The sequence below is a fragment of the Myodes glareolus genome, chromosome 24 (assembly GCF_982192425.1).
Source record: "Myodes glareolus chromosome 24, mMyoGla1.1, whole genome shotgun sequence".
Classification (NCBI taxonomy): domain Eukaryota; kingdom Metazoa; phylum Chordata; class Mammalia; order Rodentia; family Cricetidae; genus Myodes; species Myodes glareolus.
The window spans coordinates 48,252,568-48,269,486 of NC_142049.1; the positions used below are offsets into that span (position 1 = coordinate 48,252,568).

Here is a 16,919-nt window from a genome sequence, read left to right on the forward strand (position 1 = left end):
CTGCTGTGTGTCCTCAAAGCCCACGGACACCCAAGTGCAATTGTAAAGCCTTTATTGGGAGGGATGATTGGAACACTTGCCAGCTCCTTGAGATAGAGAAGTTAGGGGGTGGGCCTCAGAGGAGGAGGAGGCCAGGGAGGTGGGGGAGGTCACAGGCCAACGGTTGAGCCTTGGGACCCCCACAGTCATAGCTACTGAGAAGGCAGGGCCCACAGCGGCAGCTGAGGGCCACAGGGAAGGAGACCACGGGGTCCACACCAGGTGGGCAGCCAGGCAGGCGCACAGACGCGAAGCGCTGCTCTTGGTAGGTGCACACGGTCTGGTGTGCAGGCGGAAGGATGGTCTTCAGTATTCGCACCTGGAGCCCCGGGGAAAAGTCATGAATGCTCCCGTACCCTGACCAGGCTCAGTATCCACCTGATTTTCCAAACCCCCAGAGTAGCTGTGACCCTGCCCAGGTGCCACCCTCTTTGCCCCACTGCCACCGCCCATCTTGGGTCTAGCTGAGGTGATGGTACTATGTGAGAAGTGAGGTCCCAGCCCATTTGGTGAACTCACCATGCTAGGACAGTAGCCGGCACAGATGCTGGTGGTGAAGGTGATGCAGACGGGGCAGGCCTCATTCTCTGCAGCCAGGGTTGCGTTGATAGGCTGGCACAGTGGCCTCAGGGGGCCCCTGGAGGCCCACACTGCACTCGGGCTCAGCAGCAGCCACAGCAGCAGCCCCTGGGACATAGCCAGTGACTCAGTCTAGCCCTGGGTTTGCTGTCCCAGGCTCTGGGCCCACTCGGTATAATATTGATCCTGGCCTTCAGGACCTGCCATCAAGTCCTTTTTTGTCCTTGGAGTCACCAGTCAGGACACCCCCACCCCCCACAGGTCACAGGACTGTCCATCTGTGCCAGTTAGGGTCTGGTGGAATTGGGAGATGCCCAGGGCCCTATACTCTTACCTGGAGCCTCTCCATTCTTGATGCCTTCCCTACCTTGGTCACCTAACTTTATACCTGCGGGTTGTGGGGGTGGCAAGGCCACCAAGCAGCAACTGTAGGCTTGGGTAACCTAGACACTAATCTCTTTGGGGGCGAGAGACAGACAAGGTCAGGGAAGTGAGGGACCAGCAGTGATTGGCCTCACACTCACCCCAGGTGTCTGAGTCTAGCCAATGTTGGGAGTGCAGGAAGGACCCTTGGACCCTTCACCCCCATCACAGGAGGAGAAAAAGGTGAACTCTATGGGCTGCTGACTGGGTCCCTCTGTGCAGCGTTATAAAAAGGAACAGCTTCGGCGTTAGGTTCCTCCTGCGCCAAGTGGGTCTCCAAATTTACTATACCCAGACACTTTCAACCAGAAGTGGAGCAACCGCCCCCACCCGACTCCCTAATCAGGATGCGTGGATCCAGATGTGCGTGTGATTTCAGCTATAAAACTTGATTACTAAGCTCCACATGGAGGAGGCTTTTCTGCAAGCGTGGGGTATGGCCAACCCATCCACAAATCCAGTGCTGGAGTGTATGTCTGCCTGTGAGTGAGGCTCACACCAGCTCTGCCTTGGCACTCCCATAGCGGGAGTTCTCGGTGCAGTAGGCCTTGGGCACACTGTGGATGCCAGGCACTGGCTTCAGGTGGGGGCCTCCCCAGGGTGCCTCTAGTGGGCAAAAGCGGTCCAGCCTGCGGAGTGGGTGCACTGGCGGCCTGTAGGACTCCAGGGTCAAAGGCAGGGCCCCTAGGTATGGCACAGCTGGTGGTACTGGGCGCGCCCGGGCTAGCCGTTCCCTCGGTGGTAGCTCAAGGTGACAGGAAGCCTGTGGCTTCTTCGGACAGCTCCAGCAAGTCACTGTTTTCTGGCCAGGATATCCAGACAGCTCTTTCCTGGGGGAGGGGACAGCAAGTGAGTAGACCCAGGCGCAGCAGAGTTCAGATTCCAGGGCCTGGAAATTGCTCTTTCTACCATGGAGGAGGCTCTGGATCTTGAGCTGAAGAGCTTAGCTTGGGTCAGTACTGAGGTCCCTGTCTTTGCAGATGGAACTGCTGAAGGGCTGTGCCTACATAGGCACTTGAGGAGCATAGGCTCACCTTGAGAAGTCACGTGCAGAGGTTGTCAGATAGGGCTGGAGGCGGTCCAGGACACCCATCTTGCTCACTGTAAAGGGCTGGCCAGCCAGCTCTAGGTTCCTTGTCCAGGGGATGAGGGCCTGAGGAGGATTGGGAAAAGAAGTGGACAAGAAAGTTATTGGGTGTACCCTATTAAAGTTCTCCCACTAGACTTTGTGCCTCAAATCAGGGCCCTTGGGAGCACTGCACCCAAACTCAAGCTGTGGTCACACTCTTCCCAGCCCCCTCCTAGTCTAAGCAGTTACTGGCATCGGACGTTCAGTGCATCTGGATAACAATCCCACCTACTGATTCCTCACCCAGGAAACCTAACTTCATCTGCTAACTTGACCCTGCCTCAGAATATTCTAGTCCAGCTCTGAGGAGCATCTACTTAGCTTAGTTCATTGCACCAGCACCCCACAGCTTCAGAAGCAAAATTGAGACTCGCTCTGGGCTTCATCCCCAGAGTTCAATCTAACCCAATGCCTTTTAGCTACACCCTCAAATGCAAGCTTCCTCCAGCCAAGTGGTTGTCTGGACCCTAACCCTCTGGGCAGCCCAGGCTCCTTCCCACCGTGCCCAAACCCACTCTACCTGGGAAGGGCCCCCGTGGTGGTGGTCAGCAAGCTCCAGGGGTTGGGGCTCCGCAAAGAGAGGGGCACTCTGGTCCAGACTTGGACAGCCGGTGTACTGTGCCTTCATCTCGCTGATCTGGTATTTTGTGTTCAGGGGGACACCCCAACCCTGGTGGCTTCTTAGCTACAAGAAGGTGATCCAAAGATGAGGAAGCAGGGACTCCAGTGTCCAGCTCTCCATCCCACATACTGCAAGGCTCCATAACCCTACCTTCTCAGCCAAAGACTTGATCCCTAGTGGCCGCCCAGGGTCCTCATACTCTGCTGCCTTGGGCTGAGCACAGGGCCCACCGTGAGTCTTGGCCGTGTATGCCGATCCCGAGGTGGTTTCCCATCTGCTGATGACTTCGTCAAAAGCCCAGATGTGCGGGTCGTGCTTCATGGCTGCAGGCAGGGGTGCCACGACCGTAGACTGGGGAAAGGGCATAGTTCAGCCAAAAAACCCAAGGAGCCTTCCCCTTTCCTTCCTTCAGCTCCTGGCGTGCAGGCTCCCAGGCCTCGTCTCCTTTAAGACAAGAGTCTAACCCTAGTCTTCTTTCCTCCCAGCACACAGGTTTGTCAACTGCCCCCTTTTTGTCTTGCCCTCTGCCCGGGGGCTTCTCACCTGCAGAGTGGGCGGAGGAAAGGGCGCCGGTGGGATCCTGTGGTGGGCGACCCCGCTGCTGGTGAGATGCCAGCTGGGCCAGGTTCCAGGAACCTCAGTTTCAGAAATGGGGGACCAAGGGGACCCATATCGCAGAGCTAGGGTCCGGCCTGCCATGGTTCTCACTCTCTCGGAAGCCAAGAAGCGGCTTGTGGTGTGGCCGTTGCCCCTCGTAACAGAACCCGCCCACCCTGAGCCCGGCCAATGGTTTGGGGAGGATTCGGGGAACCCAGACCAGGACTTTGAAAGACGATGGAGAAGACCCTAAGAAAGACGGGCACAGAAACAGATACGTGAAGAAGGGTGGAGACTTCAAGAGACGAGGAGAAAGGAAACAGGAGGTCAGGGAAGGCGACACTGCAGACTAGAAGACAGACTGACTCGGGGGGTGGGGAACCAAACGCCCCTTTCCTGCAGGGCCCCTGGCCCAAGGGCTGCCTCCTTGACTGCCAGGCCTGCCCGCCGCAGGGTAACAGTTTCCAGACAGCTCTTTTCCATGAAGGCTGAAGGGCCAGCGTCCCCAGTCATGCCTGCCTTTCATTTGGCTGAAAACTTCCACCTGGGTATGGGGGCGGGGGACCGAGGGAAAGAAATACACCGGGAAACACTTAGAAAAGAAAGGGGGGCTCCACCCACAGAAAAGAGACAGGAAGTCAGACATAGAGGGTGGGAACAGGGCCACCCTCGGCATCAGGGGCAGATTCTGCCCCGCTAGTGGTCCAGGCTCACTCAGGTTGGGAGAAGCTGGCCTCCAAAGAATATGTTTACACACCCTAGGCCTGTTGCTCCAACACTGAGGATGTTGAGTCGAGCCTGGTCTACTATGGAGAGACTCTGTCTCCCAGGTGTCCCAACACTGGAGATGAGGTGGGGTGTGGGAGAGGGATCAACCGTTATGAGCACTTGTTCTTGCAGAGGACGTGGGCCAGGTTCAGTTCCCAGCACCCACATGGTGCCTCACAAACATTTGTAACTTCAGATACACTTCTCTGATACCATGGTATACATCATACATGAAAGTAAAACATTCAATACACAGAAAATTAAAGAACTCTTGCTAGGCGGTGGTGGTGCATGCCTTTAATCCCAGCACTCAGGAGAATCTCTGTGAGTTCTAAGCCAGTCTGGTCTACAGAGTGAGTTACGGGACATGTTCCAAAGCTACACAGAGAAACCCTGTCTCAAAAAACTTAAAAAAAAAAAATTACGGTCATCCTCAGCAACATATTCTAGATCTAGGCCAGTCTGAGCTTCATGAGAACCTGTCCCAGAACATTAAAAGAAAAAAAAAAAATGGTGTGTGTGGGGTGTGGTCCAGTTGATGGTCTGCAGGAAGTCCTGGGTTCCCACCCCAGCACTGCATAAATTGGGAGTAGGCGATACAAAGCTCAACACTTCCTAAATTCGAGGCCATCCTGAGCTGCCTGAGACCCTGACTCCAGAATCAAAACTAAACAAAAAAGTTGGATCAGCCTTGGCCAGGTCAGGTTCCCAGTGCTTCAAGGCCTTTCACTGACCGCATCCTCAAGTTCTGGGGTCCACCCCGCCCCCAGCCTCCCAGTCTGTGTAGCCCAGGCTGCCCTGGAACTGGAGGCAGTCCTCTGTCTGCAGCCTCTTGGGTATTAGGATTACAGGCGTGTATCACGATGAAGCCCCACTCCTCAGCAGACAAGACCGGCCTTGAACTCCCAAGCGCTGCCATCGCAGATGCCCTCCACTATCTATGATATGGTACTCAGGACCTGATGCCCGCTAGGCAAACAGCCTACCAACTGAGGCACAACCCTGTTTACATTCCTTTTTCACATGTCCCTTTCCCTCTTGCCAGGGTGGGCCAGGGTCCTCTGGTATTGGAATGGTCAGCAGAGTGATGTCTTAGGTCTAATAAACAGTAGATGGCAAACATTGGCTATTATTATTACTGTCAAGTTCCTCCAGGAGAACTTCTATTCATCTCTTAAAGCTGTTTGGTTTCATCGAACATTCCACGTAGATTGAGCTGTCAAAATGGGATTTGATTTTTTTCAGTTCTCAATCAGAAGGCACAGTTGAGCAGCCGGGTTGCCTCTGAGGTCCTTTAGCATCCAGCTCTTTTTTCCTCAAGCTGGGGCCCTCAGGCCCGGCCTGTTCTGCTGAGAAGCGTGCAGACGCAAGCTGTGTCGATCCGAATCCAGCGCCAGCCCACGCGGCCCTGGGAGTCCGCAGTCAACGCCCGCACATAGGACTGCTTGGCCTTGCATTCTGAGAGCCAGTGCCTCCGATCCACACCGCGACAACCTCCTCCGCCCACACCCGGGCCACCTTCCCCAGCGCTTTCGGCCTTGCAGCGCGTCTCGAAGAAGTACTGACGCAGGGGACTGCCACCTGCTGCAGGCACCTCGCCCAGCACTTCCACCTCGCGCCCACGCAAGTCCACAGCCGTCCGCCGGTCCGTCACCCAGCCACTCACTGCGTCGCACACGGCTAGCTCACCCCGGCGGCTCGCGGGCGCAGTCTCACTCACCCCACGCCGGCTGCGGTTGGCTGGGGTCGCTGCCGGCTCCCCATAGGCTCCAGCCTCCAGCAGGAAGAGAAGAGGGGGCCCAGAAGGGGCGCCCCTTGACAGGGCCACACGGGGAGATAGGAGGTCCCACTCAGGGGCCAGAAATGGGGGCAGGGTGGAGGATGGGGATTGGGGCTCCATGGGGATGCTGGGGAGTAGGAAAAGGAAAAGGATGAGAGAGCAGGAGTGGCGTGGGAGCATGGCTTGCACACCTGAAAACGGAGAAAGAGGCTGTCCTTAGAGAAGGAAGACCTGGGTACTAGAAGTCAGGGTCCTTCTACCTCCCCCCAGAACGGCTGTCAGCGTGGCAGACTTAGGTGTCCCCTGTGTTCTAGAACTTGGAGAATGCCTAAGTTTTGGATTAATAACTATTCAGTTCATGTGAGGGAAAAGCCGAAGCTGGACGTGGTGATGCACCGGGAGGCAGAGGCAGGAAGATGGCCGTTTACACAGGGAGTTCCATGCCAGCCAGGGCTGTATAGTCAAAAAAAGGAGAAATGATTTCTATCCGGTCAGACAGCCAGCAAATTTGGCATGGGTAAGATTTGGATTCTGGGGTGCCATTTGGCTCTCATGTCCTATAACCGGGAGGAAGCCCTGAGTCCTGCCACTTTCATGGCCTTGACTGTGGGACCGACCCAGGTGCTGGGAAATGCTGCGAGGGAGATGGAGAGATTTGAGCGTTCTAGAAGCTGCGCCGGGACTGGAAAGCAGCAGGTGAATGAATACCAGACCTGTCAGCAGCACCTCCACCTCCTCACTCTGGGGCTGGGGGCCCCCAGGCTCTGTGGGGCCCCTGTGTAGGATACAGGTAGCCTCCTCCCTGACATCTCAGGAGAGGGAGGGGGCAACCACCTGTGGAAGGAACAAAGCCGGTTACATAGGCGGATGGGGGAAGGGCACGACCCCCCTAAAAAAACCACCCTTTCCAGAGTCTTTGAAAGTCCAGGGTACCCTGGAATAGAGGCCCCGCCCACTTCCAGAGGCCCCTTCCCGGCGCAGGTGACAGCTCTGGAGGGATGGGAAGCAGATGGGGGGGGAGCAGAAAGGAGGGGCAGGTGAGGCAAATGGAAGACATTACATCCCCTCCTCCCATTCCTCCACCGGAGGTGCCGGGGGTGGGGGTGGGGGGCTGGCCTGGACACCCGGGTCCCTGCCGGCCCACGCTCAGGGCTCTGGGTCCCTGAGGCTGCTTCCTGGAATGTTCGCTCCTCGCAGGACAGGCCAGGGCCCGCCCAAGACTCCGACTGCGCATACCTGGAGTGTCTGGCTGGCCAGGCTCCGAGGTGGGGGAATGGGAAGTGTGGAGTGTGAACAGGGCAGAGGTTGACCACACCAACACAGCGAGTGCGGGTACCCGCTGCCTCCTCCCACAGACCCAGGGGTCCAAGACCGCAGAACCATCCTCCCGCAGCGAGGGTGTCCTGGTTCCCCAGAAGCCTCCGGCTGCAGACTAGATTTCTTGGACTCCAGCCGCCTCCTCCCTCAGACCCCACAGGTTCTGGGGTTGCAGTCTCTCCTCCAAGGTGCTTATAAATAGGGACTCCCTGTTTCTCCATCCAGGAAAATTGGACTGGGGATCCCTACTCCCTGATTCGGCTGGAGGGGATCCGCTCCACCATTAGGACACTTCCGTCCTGCCTCAGTTTCCTTCGCCAAGCCCCGCCCCTGACGGCCCCGCCCCCGTCCCTCCCTACCCGGGGGCCGGGCGACCTGGACGGCGGAATCTGGCAGGGGAGGCGCGGAGCTCCTACCTGGGGCGCCCTTCTCTGCTCCCCGGCTGCCCTTGGCGCCGCCGCGGCTCCTCCTCCGGCTCGCTGGCAGCTCGGACGCCCGCTGCTCGCCGGCAACTCGCCGTTTGCGCTTGGGAGGGCCTGGGTCTGGGAGGAGGCGGGGCGGCGCCCGACGGCGGAGGAGGGGCGGGGGATCCCGCCTAGCACGCGCGAGCCGGCACCTCGGAAGCCGGGCCTCGGCAACTTCAGTTCCAGGCGTCTGGGCTGTAGCCCTCCTCCATCAGACACTGGGGTCTAGACCCCGCCCCTCCTCCCTCAGACTCAGGCGTGCAGGCTCCAGTCCTTCAGACCCAGCGTTCACAACTCCAGCCCTCCTCCCTCAGACCCAAGGATGCAGTCTCCAGTCCTTCTTCAGACACAGGGGTCTAGGCCCCATCCTTTCCCTGCAGTTCTCCGCTCAGGCCTGGGATTGCTGTGGTGTCTAATGCAGGTTCCCACCCTCTGCTCCTGTCTCCCGCCTTGGATCTCCCTGCCAGACATTAGCCAGCTGGGCTTGTACAGTGATAAGGCCCAATGCCTAAAGACAGAGACTGCGGGGCTCCCCCACATAGTCTTCTATCCTGGAATTTCCTGGCTGGGAACCAGGGAGTCCTAGGGCAGATAAGAAAATTTCAAGGTAGTTAGAGTGAAGCTTTAAGAACTGTGACTTGCCTAGCGACTGTGACCCACAGGGAAAAGAAGACAGGGGACAAAAACCCAGTCAGAGAAGCCAGACCCCAGAGGGAGGAAAACACTCCAAGCAGTGGACCTCAGGAAGAAAGGCAGGAGGCACCCGTGTCACTGCAGCAGGATGGTCCCTTGGGTGGCAGGGCCCTTTGCTCTCCCATATCCCTCTCTGGGACTCTGGCTCCCCTACCCCAAGCTATATTTAGGAGGAAAGCTGACACTTGCCTTTGGGGGGGTCACCCAGCACCCATCCCCCCAACCTAAATATAGCATGGCAAAGCGGCAGGAAGGGTGTCCCCCGATTAGGGTTTTCCCCTCAACTTGCCATCCCAGCCAGGGTGACTCAGAGCCCACTCCAGTTGTTTACTGGAGGTGGGAAGAGACACTTCCTAGCCTGGGTGTCCCTTGGGTCACCCTTCAGACCTCTCATCCTTTCCTAACACAGTCCATCCCTACGGAGAGAGCCCAGCTCCTCTGGGAGGCAAGGAGGGGTCGCGAAAGAAGAGGGAAATTCGGTCTCTTTTCTTGGTCTCTCTCTCTCTCCCCCTCTCTTTTTCCTCCCCTCCCTCCCCTGGTCTCTTTGCTCTCTGAGCTCTTCTCTTCTGCCTGGCACCTGTCCTCTCTCCAGGGCACACTTCCTCTGCTCCATCATCTCTTCTGTGTATTCCATGGTGAAATCTGTGTTCTGCATCTCTGTCTTTGATCCCTGCATGCAGGTCAGACTCCATTTCTACGAATATGAGTCTATGTAGCGAGAAGCAACCACCCTGAGACTCTCCCGTGTCCATCCCCATCATGCCCTCTCCCCCATCCCTCCTTTCTCTGGCACGGCAAGATGGCTGGTGCTGACGAGGGTCCTTCTCACATCCTTTCCCTCATGTCTGATGGCTCCAAGGAGGCATATCCTCCCAGCAGCCCGCCTGAGATGCTTTACCCTCTGGTCTTAAGCAAGAGTTCATATGACTGAAGCAGGTGGCATCGTTATCAAAAATAACTTGACACTCGGCACCAGTGAACAGGTTTTAATAAATTAATGCCAGTCAAATAACTTGAACTCTGTAGGTGTTGTAACCGCTCTCCTCTTCCTAAAATGCCCTCAGTCTCAGAAGCCTCTGAAAATGTCTCTCTGTAGCCTAGGGTAATGCTGTTCCTGTCACTATCAGCTTCTCCCTCTATGTGATGCAGGGCCTTGCCGGGCATGGCGGTGCATGCCTTTAATCCCAACACATCAGAAGCAGAGGCAGGAGGATCTCTGTGAGTTCAAAGCCAGCCTGGTCTACAGCTTGAGTTCCAGGACAGTCAGAGCTACAAAGAAGTATCGACCCTGTCTCAAAAAACAAAACAAAGCAAAAAGACACAGGACCAGTGACCTCCAGCAATACCTGCACACCAGAAACTGTGGAGGTGTCACAGGCAGGCCACCTGCCACCAGTTCTGGCCCCATGACGTGCTGGGTGACCTTGGGGGAAGCCACAGCATTTTACAGCCTTGGGTTTCTGCCCTAGGAAACACAGAGCACCTCCAGGAGTGTGGTGGCCTTCCTTGGCTGTGAGGGGTGCTGACGCCATGGCTTAAGTCTGCTATGACTCAGAGAACAGAAAGGGTGACCCTTGGGCTCAAGGCTACCACGGTTTCTGCTCTCTCTCTCTCTCTCTCTCTCTCTCTCTCTCTCTCTCTCTCTCTCTCCTTCTCTCTCTCTCCTCTTCAGTACATCTCTCCTTCTTTCTGCATGTCCGACATCCACCACGCTGTGCCCATTCCTCATTCTTGGTTTCCTCTCTCTGGGCCTCTCCCCGTCTCCTCTTCCCCTTTCTCACTCTCTTCCCTTTCCTTTCTCTCCTCTCTAGGTCTCTGTCCCCCTGTCATGTCTGGTCCAAGCACCTTTTCTTTCCTCCTGTGATTTTCTTCCCTTGTGACTCCAGTCTTTGAATCTCTGTGCCAAAGCTTGGGGCAGCATAGAACTGGATCCCAAATGAGCAGGGTAAACTGACTGCTAGTTCCCACAGAGCCTCTCCAGATGATTGGGGCAGCGGGGAGGGGGACCCACCCAGGGAGACAGAAACACCCGCTCTACAGGGCATACCCCTGAGCAAGCTTGTTCAGTGGGCCACATACACCCTGTGCCCGTGCTTGCTCCCTTACACTTAGTTTTATCTGCACTGTGACCCTTGGGTCCCGATGGTCCTATGGCCCTCACATACACTCCCACGGGACACGCAGTGACATGAGTCAGCATGGGCCCATGAGAACAAAGATGTCATCAGACTTGGGAGACTCCCACTGTCACACATCTCCAGATGTCTCAGCTTTGCACGGCCCTAAGCAGGTTCTAGTCAAGTAACACTAGACAGCACAGAGAACCATTGCTTGTGGCCTCTGTCCCTTCTCTGTCCCTTACTCTCTGGGTCTCTGCCTCCTTCTATCTCTTATACTCTTACAATCTCCTTTGTACCTCCACACAGCAGTCACGTGACCACTTTAACAGTGGAGCCAGCTTGGCCCTAGGGAATCAAAGCCACATAACTGCTCATCATATACTTGAATGAGACCCCCCACACAGACCCAGGAAACCCACAACTTATGGCAAGTCTCTTTCAGTGCAACCCATAGGGGCCCCTGGAGATTTGCACAGTCAATGGGGAACCCCTGGACTCAACCCAAATTATGACCATTCACATCTACTTAAGGCCCCCCTAGAAACTACCACGTGACATAACTTCACATTCGGTCTCTGTTCCTTAACCCAGCACCTGCCTGCCTTCCCACCTCCCTCCCACCCCACTGCTTCCTGAAGACCCCAGCAGTCCCTCACACCTCAGTCACCATGTGTTTCCCAGCGGGGGGCCAGAGCGGTGGTAGAAGTTCAGGCACCTCAGCGTCCACCAGCCCCCCATTAGCCTTGCCCTCCAGTGTGATGCAGGGCTGTGTGTCCACATGGCTGTACATTCCTGCCTCTTCGCCCTCTGTCTCCCGGTGGTAAAAGTAGCTGAAGTTGGAGACAATGACCGGCACGGGCAGAGAGATGGTGAGCACACCCGCAATGGCACACAGAGAGCCCACAATCTTGCCACCCACAGTGACAGGTGCCATGTCTCCATAGCCAACTGTGGTCATGGTGACCACTGCCCACCAGAAGGACTCCGGGATGCTGGTAAAATGGGTGTCCACCCGGTCTACTTCCGCAAAGTAGACTGCACTGGAAAAGAGAACCACACCAATGAAGAGGAAGAAGATGAGGAGACCTAGCTCACGCATGGAGGCCCGCAGCGTCTGACCCAAGATCTGTAGGCCCTTTGAATGCCTTGATAGCTTGAAGATACGGAAAACGCGCACCAATCGGATGACCCTTAGGATGGCCAGTGACATAGCTGGCTGACCCACACCGCGCTGCCGGGCTAACTCGGTGCCCAGGGCCACAAAGTAAGGCAGGATGGCCACGAAGTCAATAAGGTTCATCACATTCTTGAAAAATATGGCTTTGCTTGGGCAGGCCACCAGACGCACCAGCAGCTCAAAGGAGAACCAGCAGATACACAGGGTCTCCACCACAAAGAAGGGATCATTGAAGGGCAGGCGGGAAGAAGATCCTGGCATGGGACTGGAGCCATTCAGCCGAGAGAGGAACTGCAGAGGGGACAGAGAGGGTTAGAGCCAACACCTTAGTCACTGTTTCCACATCAAAGGACAGTAGCCATGATCCCAAGGCTCCCCAGGGATCTCACTGTCCTATACAACCCAAGACCCTAGGGACTATTTTGGATGGCTGACTTTCTGTTCTTCAGGCATATGGGCAAAAAGGTGTCTCCTGGGCCTGGTGGTACAGGTCTCCTACCAGGAGACTGAGGCAGAAGTAAATTCAAGGCAGATCTGGGCAACTTAGTGAGATTTTGTCTCAGAATAAAAAGTGAGGAGCTGGAGAGGCGGCTCAGCAGTTAAGAGCACGGGGCTACTCTTCTAGAGGACTTGGGTTCAATTTCCAGCGCACACATGGCAGGTCACAACTGTCTGTAACTCCACACCAGACATGCACGTACCCATACAAAATACCCATACACAAAAGGTAGAGTACAAAAATCCTTAAAAATAAAATAAGATGGGAAAAGAGGGTTGGGGATGTAGTTCATTGACACAGCTCCTGCTTGGAACCCCTCTGTGAGGAGTGAGGGGTGTGGCTCAGTGATAGTGTTCCTGAGTAGAATCCCCCAGTGAGGGGTCAGTGGTGTGGTTCAATGTAGAGCTTCTGTCTAGCATCCCCCAGTGAGAGTCTGAATCGGTGATAGAGTGCCAGCCTAATGTTCCGGATTCCACCACGGCACATCAAAAACTGAAACAATGCCAATGGCCACAGCATACACCTTTAAGCCCAGCATTCAGAAGGCCAGAGACGGTTGGATCTCTGTGAACCTAAGTCCATTCTTGGTCTATATAGCAAGCCCAGGCCACCCTGGCTACATAAGACCTTGTTTATAACTTGGTTTTCCATGTCTATAATTTTTTAAATAATTTAACCAAATCCCAGCATTCGGGAGGCAGAGGCAGGGCAGATCTCTGTGAGTTCGAGGCCAGCCTGGTCTACAAGAGCTAGTTCCAGGACAGGCTCTAAAACTACAGTGAAACCCTGTCTCGAAAAACCAAAACCAATAATAATAATAATAATTTAACCAAAATGCAGTCCCTGCTCTTTCACTGATGGAAACTCTTGAGCTCATGGTTGATCAGGGAGAATCTTTCCTTCCAGTATTTTGCCCACCCCCAGTATTGAATCTCTGAGGGGTTCTGCCTTCTGCATGCCTAACCCCCAGCCCAGACTATAACGGTTCATAATGGTCCTAGGTTTTGCTGTATGGCCCTCAGCTCCACACCCCAGCAGCATTCCTGCTACTTCACCGCTCCAGTTCACTCAGAGTAGGCCTGGCCTGACTGTCCGTCTTTCCTAGCTCTCTGCCAGACGGGCAGACACTGCTGTCTTCCGTTTCTTTGACCCCACATGCTCATTTCACAGTGGTAAGAATGGAGCCCAGGACTTCGCACATGCTTGGCAAGCTGTGCTCCGCTGATCCATCCACGCCCCCAGCCCCTCACTGAGGGAGTGTAGGCAGGAGCACTATCTTCTCAGTGAGGAAATCTAGGCAGGGCCTCTGTCACTGAGCCACATCCCTCACTGGGGGTTCTTTTTAAATTTTTTTTTCTTTTTAAATTTTTTACTTATTGTTTTATGTGCTGGGGAGGTTCACCTGCATACGTCTGTGTCCCACATGTGTGCCTTGGTGTTCAAGGATGCCAGAAGAGGGCATTAGACCCCAAGGAAGTGGAGTTACAGATGAATGTGAGCCATCATGTGGGTGCTAGGAATTGAATCTAGCTCCACAGACAGTGCTCTAAACGGCTGAGCCATCTCTCCAGGTCCTTCACAGTGTAAGGGTAGGCAGCAGCTTTACTACTGAGTCCCACAAGCCCCAACCCCTAACCCCTCACTCTGTGGGGTCTATGCAGAAGATCTACCACTGACTCACATCCCAGTCCCTGCTGGGGATTCTGAGCAGGCTGTCTACTGAGGCACATTCTCAGTCAGTGTTAGGTTGTTTCGGGGCAGGCTCTCATACACACAGTAACCCAGACTGGCCTTCAACTCGTGGCAGTCTTCCTATCCCGGTCTCCTGAATGCTGGGATTCACATACCCAGCTTGTGTCTTTGATTTTTATGCTTCCCTCCTTCTGCCCCTGGCCGCACCTTCTGACTGGCCAGGTCTTCCAAGACCCCGCCCCGGCCCTCCCGAAATCCCCGCCCCTCACCGGGCCAGTGGCAGCCGCCACCGGCGCGAGTCCTGGGTCATCGCGGTCGTCGCGGAAGTCTGGCAGCGTCTCGAGGCAAAAGACCACGATGGAGACCAGGATGACGAGCACGGAGACCACGGCGAGCACCCGCGCAGCCTGCGAGCTCTCGGGGAACTCAAAGAGCAGCCAGAGCTGGCGCGCAAAGGCGTGGCGCGGCAGCGGCCGCTCGGGGGGCACCGCGCAGCCTTCGTCCTCGCGCAGCCGTGCCAGCGCCGCGGCGCCCAGCCCGTAGAAGGACACCTCCTCCAGAAAGACGTCGAGCGGCACGTGCGCCGGCCGTCTCAGCCTCCCACCCGACTGGTAGTAGTAGAGCACCGCGTCGAAGCTGGGCCGGTGTCGGTCGAAGAAATACTCGCGGCGCGCGCCGTCGTAGAAGCGGCTGCGGCGCACCGGGTCCCCCAGCAGCGTGTCCGGGAAGCGGCCGAGCGTGCGCGCGCGGGTCTCGAAGCGCAACCCGGCCACATTGAGTACCAGTCGCTCGCAGCAGCCGCAGGGCGGCGGGCACCGCGGCTCCATGGCGCGCACAGCCCGGACGACCGGCGGACGGACGTGTGGCCCCGACGCCCGGCCCAGGTGCCGCAGCCACCCCAGCCGGGTGTCCGGTGTCCGCGCGTAAAAATAGCAGGGAAAGTCCGGCCAGAGCGCGGGGGAGGGGGCGGAGTGACCCCGCGGGGCGCAGGGCGCCCTCTGCTGTTGCTGCACCTGCCGGTCCCCACGGCCACCCGCGTTTCCGTGGGTTTCATGTGTCTTCCGTTAGCGCTATTTTATTTGTTTAGCTTTTGGTTTTATGACACAGGATTTTATGTAGCCCAAAGTGGCCTAGAACTCCGTGTAGGTGAAATGACCTTGAATATATGATCCTCCTGCCTCCACCTCCCAAATGCTGGGATTACAGGCGTTTGCCATCACGGCTATTTATTTATTTGTTTGTTATAGATACAATCTTCTCAGCCTATAACTTAAGCTGACTGCGGATTCATAGCGATCCTCCTGCCTCGTCCTGCTTGCTGGGATGACAGTCATGAACCATGGCGTCTATCTGTAGCACGTTTCTTTTCTGGTTCCCAACTGTCTCTAGTCTGTCCTGGGTTACTGCCTTGGGGTCATGTATCCGCTTTACTAGTTCTTGCTGTCTGACTATCTGTCTGTCTGACTGGAGCCTCTGTATCTCTCTGCCTTTTGGTATTTTATTCTTTTTACTGACACTGGGTTTTGGTATTCAGCTCAGACTGGCCTCAATCTTGGCAATCGTCTTGCCTCTGCCTCCCAACAGCTGGAATGACAGATGTGTACACCACGTCTGGATTCGTTGCTGGCTTTCTTTCCCAGTATTTCTCAATGAGTATCTGTGTGTCTGGAGTCATGTGTTTCTTCCTCTGCGTCTCTGACATCACTCCTAAGGAGCTCTGCAGCAGCCCTGGTACTTGTCGAAATCTCAGGGCCCCTTTCACAACTCTGAACGTTGTGTACGTGTGCCGCATCCCTGGCCACTGAGCGCGCCAGAGTTTGAACTTGGAATTTCTGTGTTTTGAGATTAGTAAGGAAGTCCTGGGCTGAAGCCAAGAATGGCGAAAGGAGGCAGGGCTTGCCGGGAAGGGTCTGGAGTCGGCCCGGGAGATGCGCAGGGTCACTATCAGGAACCGAAGGGCAGACGGAGAATGGGCTTCCAGACGCTGGTGTCTAATGACACCGGGTAAAAAATAGTCCCATCTGATGGGGTAGAGGGTGGTAGAAAGGGCATTGATACCTAGCCACTAACGAGGAAAGGGATTCCTCACGCCCTCTGCTGGCGAGATGGAGACCTGCACCAAAAGATATAATTCCCAACAAAACCTGTTTCCCTTCCCAGCTTTATGTCTTTCTGGGACTCACAGAGATCCTCCTGTCTCTGACCTCCCCAACCCCCCAAAAATCAGTTATGAGACCATGTGTGCTGTCACACGCCTTTAATACTAGCACTTGTGAGGCAGAGGCAAGAAAATTTGTTTGGGTTTGAGGCCAGCCTGCTCTTCACATAAAGTTCCAGGCCTACATAGTGAGACCTTGTATTTAAAAAACTGGTCATAGCTGGGCAGTGTAGTGTAAGCTTTAATCCCAGCACTCTCAGCCGGCTCCTTCCCCAGGGTGTCATTAGCTCTTCATCTGCCACCATTCGAAGGTGCTGTGTGTCAAACTCAACCCTAGAGAGTCTCTCACTCTGCCGGGGTGTGTGGGGGGGAGGTAAAATAACATCAAAACAGCTTCTCAGCCTGAATCCCTGTTCTCATTCACCACGAGGTTTTTTTCTTGAAGGTTAGAGTAGGTCCCTTGTCCTGCACAGACCAGGACAGTGGTCCTGCCCAGCACTCCCCCTCCCGCATTCCTGCAGAATCCATACAGGCTGATGTGATGATTTGAATGAAAATGGCCCTCAGTGGATTAAAGGGAGTGTCACTGTTAGGAGGTGTGGCCTTGTTCGAGTAGCTGTGGCCTACTTGTTGGAGGAAGTATATCATGGGTGGGGTGGGGGCGGGGTGTGGTAAGGTAGGGTAGGGGCATAGGGGTGTTGAGGTTTCAGAAGCTCAAGCCAGGCCTTGTGACTCACTGTGTCTTCCGGTTGCTTTAGAGTCCACGTGTCGAACTCTCTGCTGCCTCTCCAGCACCATGTCTGCCTGTGTGCTGCCATGCTTCCTGCCATGACAGTAATGGACTAAAACCTATGAAACTGTA

The 16,919-nt window shown here is 55.6% G+C and overlaps 4 protein-coding genes across 5 annotated transcripts; all 4 read right to left on the reverse strand.

Annotated features, from left to right (window-relative positions):
* Nucleotides 1–35: 35 nt before the first annotated feature.
* On the reverse strand, nucleotides 36–741 carry Lhb (luteinizing hormone subunit beta). Its single transcript, XM_048443010.3, has 2 exons — nucleotides 559–741; nucleotides 36–358 (listed from the first exon to the last, which is right to left on the reverse strand). The coding sequence occupies exons 1-2, from the start codon at nucleotides 733–735 to the stop codon at nucleotides 116–118; spliced, it is 420 nt and encodes a 139-aa protein (XP_048298967.1). The 5' UTR covers nucleotides 736–741; the 3' UTR covers nucleotides 36–115.
* Nucleotides 742–1,531: 790 nt separating this feature from the next.
* On the reverse strand, nucleotides 1,532–4,296 carry Saxo3 (stabilizer of axonemal microtubules 3). The gene is made up of 5 exons (XM_048442986.3): nucleotides 3,336–4,296; nucleotides 2,943–3,143; nucleotides 2,691–2,855; nucleotides 2,076–2,194; nucleotides 1,532–1,871 (listed from the first exon to the last, which is right to left on the reverse strand). The coding sequence occupies exons 1-5, from the start codon at nucleotides 3,489–3,491 to the stop codon at nucleotides 1,535–1,537; spliced, it is 978 nt and encodes a 325-aa protein (XP_048298943.2). The 5' UTR covers nucleotides 3,492–4,296; the 3' UTR covers nucleotides 1,532–1,534.
* Nucleotides 4,297–4,439: 143 nt separating this feature from the next.
* Nucleotides 4,440–7,808, reverse strand: Ntf4 (neurotrophin 4). 2 transcript variants are annotated; one of them, XM_048443004.3, is made up of 3 exons: nucleotides 7,671–7,808; nucleotides 6,651–6,771; nucleotides 4,440–6,128 (listed from the first exon to the last, which is right to left on the reverse strand). In XM_048443004.3, exon 3 carries the CDS (start codon nucleotides 6,115–6,117, stop codon nucleotides 5,488–5,490), a length of 630 nt encoding a protein of 209 aa, XP_048298961.1. In that variant the 5' UTR covers nucleotides 6,118–6,128; nucleotides 6,651–6,771; nucleotides 7,671–7,808; the 3' UTR covers nucleotides 4,440–5,487. The 2 variants fall into 2 exon arrangements, with proteins under 2 accessions (XP_048298961.1, XP_048298957.1); XM_048443000.3 differs by lacking the exon at nucleotides 7,671–7,808 and adding an exon at nucleotides 7,174–7,567.
* A 1,574-nt stretch (nucleotides 7,809–9,382) lies between these two features.
* Kcna7 (potassium voltage-gated channel subfamily A member 7) lies at nucleotides 9,383–14,852 on the reverse strand. Its single transcript, XM_048443603.3, has 2 exons — nucleotides 14,169–14,852; nucleotides 9,383–11,999 (listed from the first exon to the last, which is right to left on the reverse strand). Exons 1-2 carry the CDS (start codon nucleotides 14,724–14,726, stop codon nucleotides 11,184–11,186), a joined length of 1,374 nt encoding a protein of 457 aa, XP_048299560.2. The 5' UTR covers nucleotides 14,727–14,852; the 3' UTR covers nucleotides 9,383–11,183.
* Nucleotides 14,853–16,919: the final 2,067 nt, after the last annotated feature.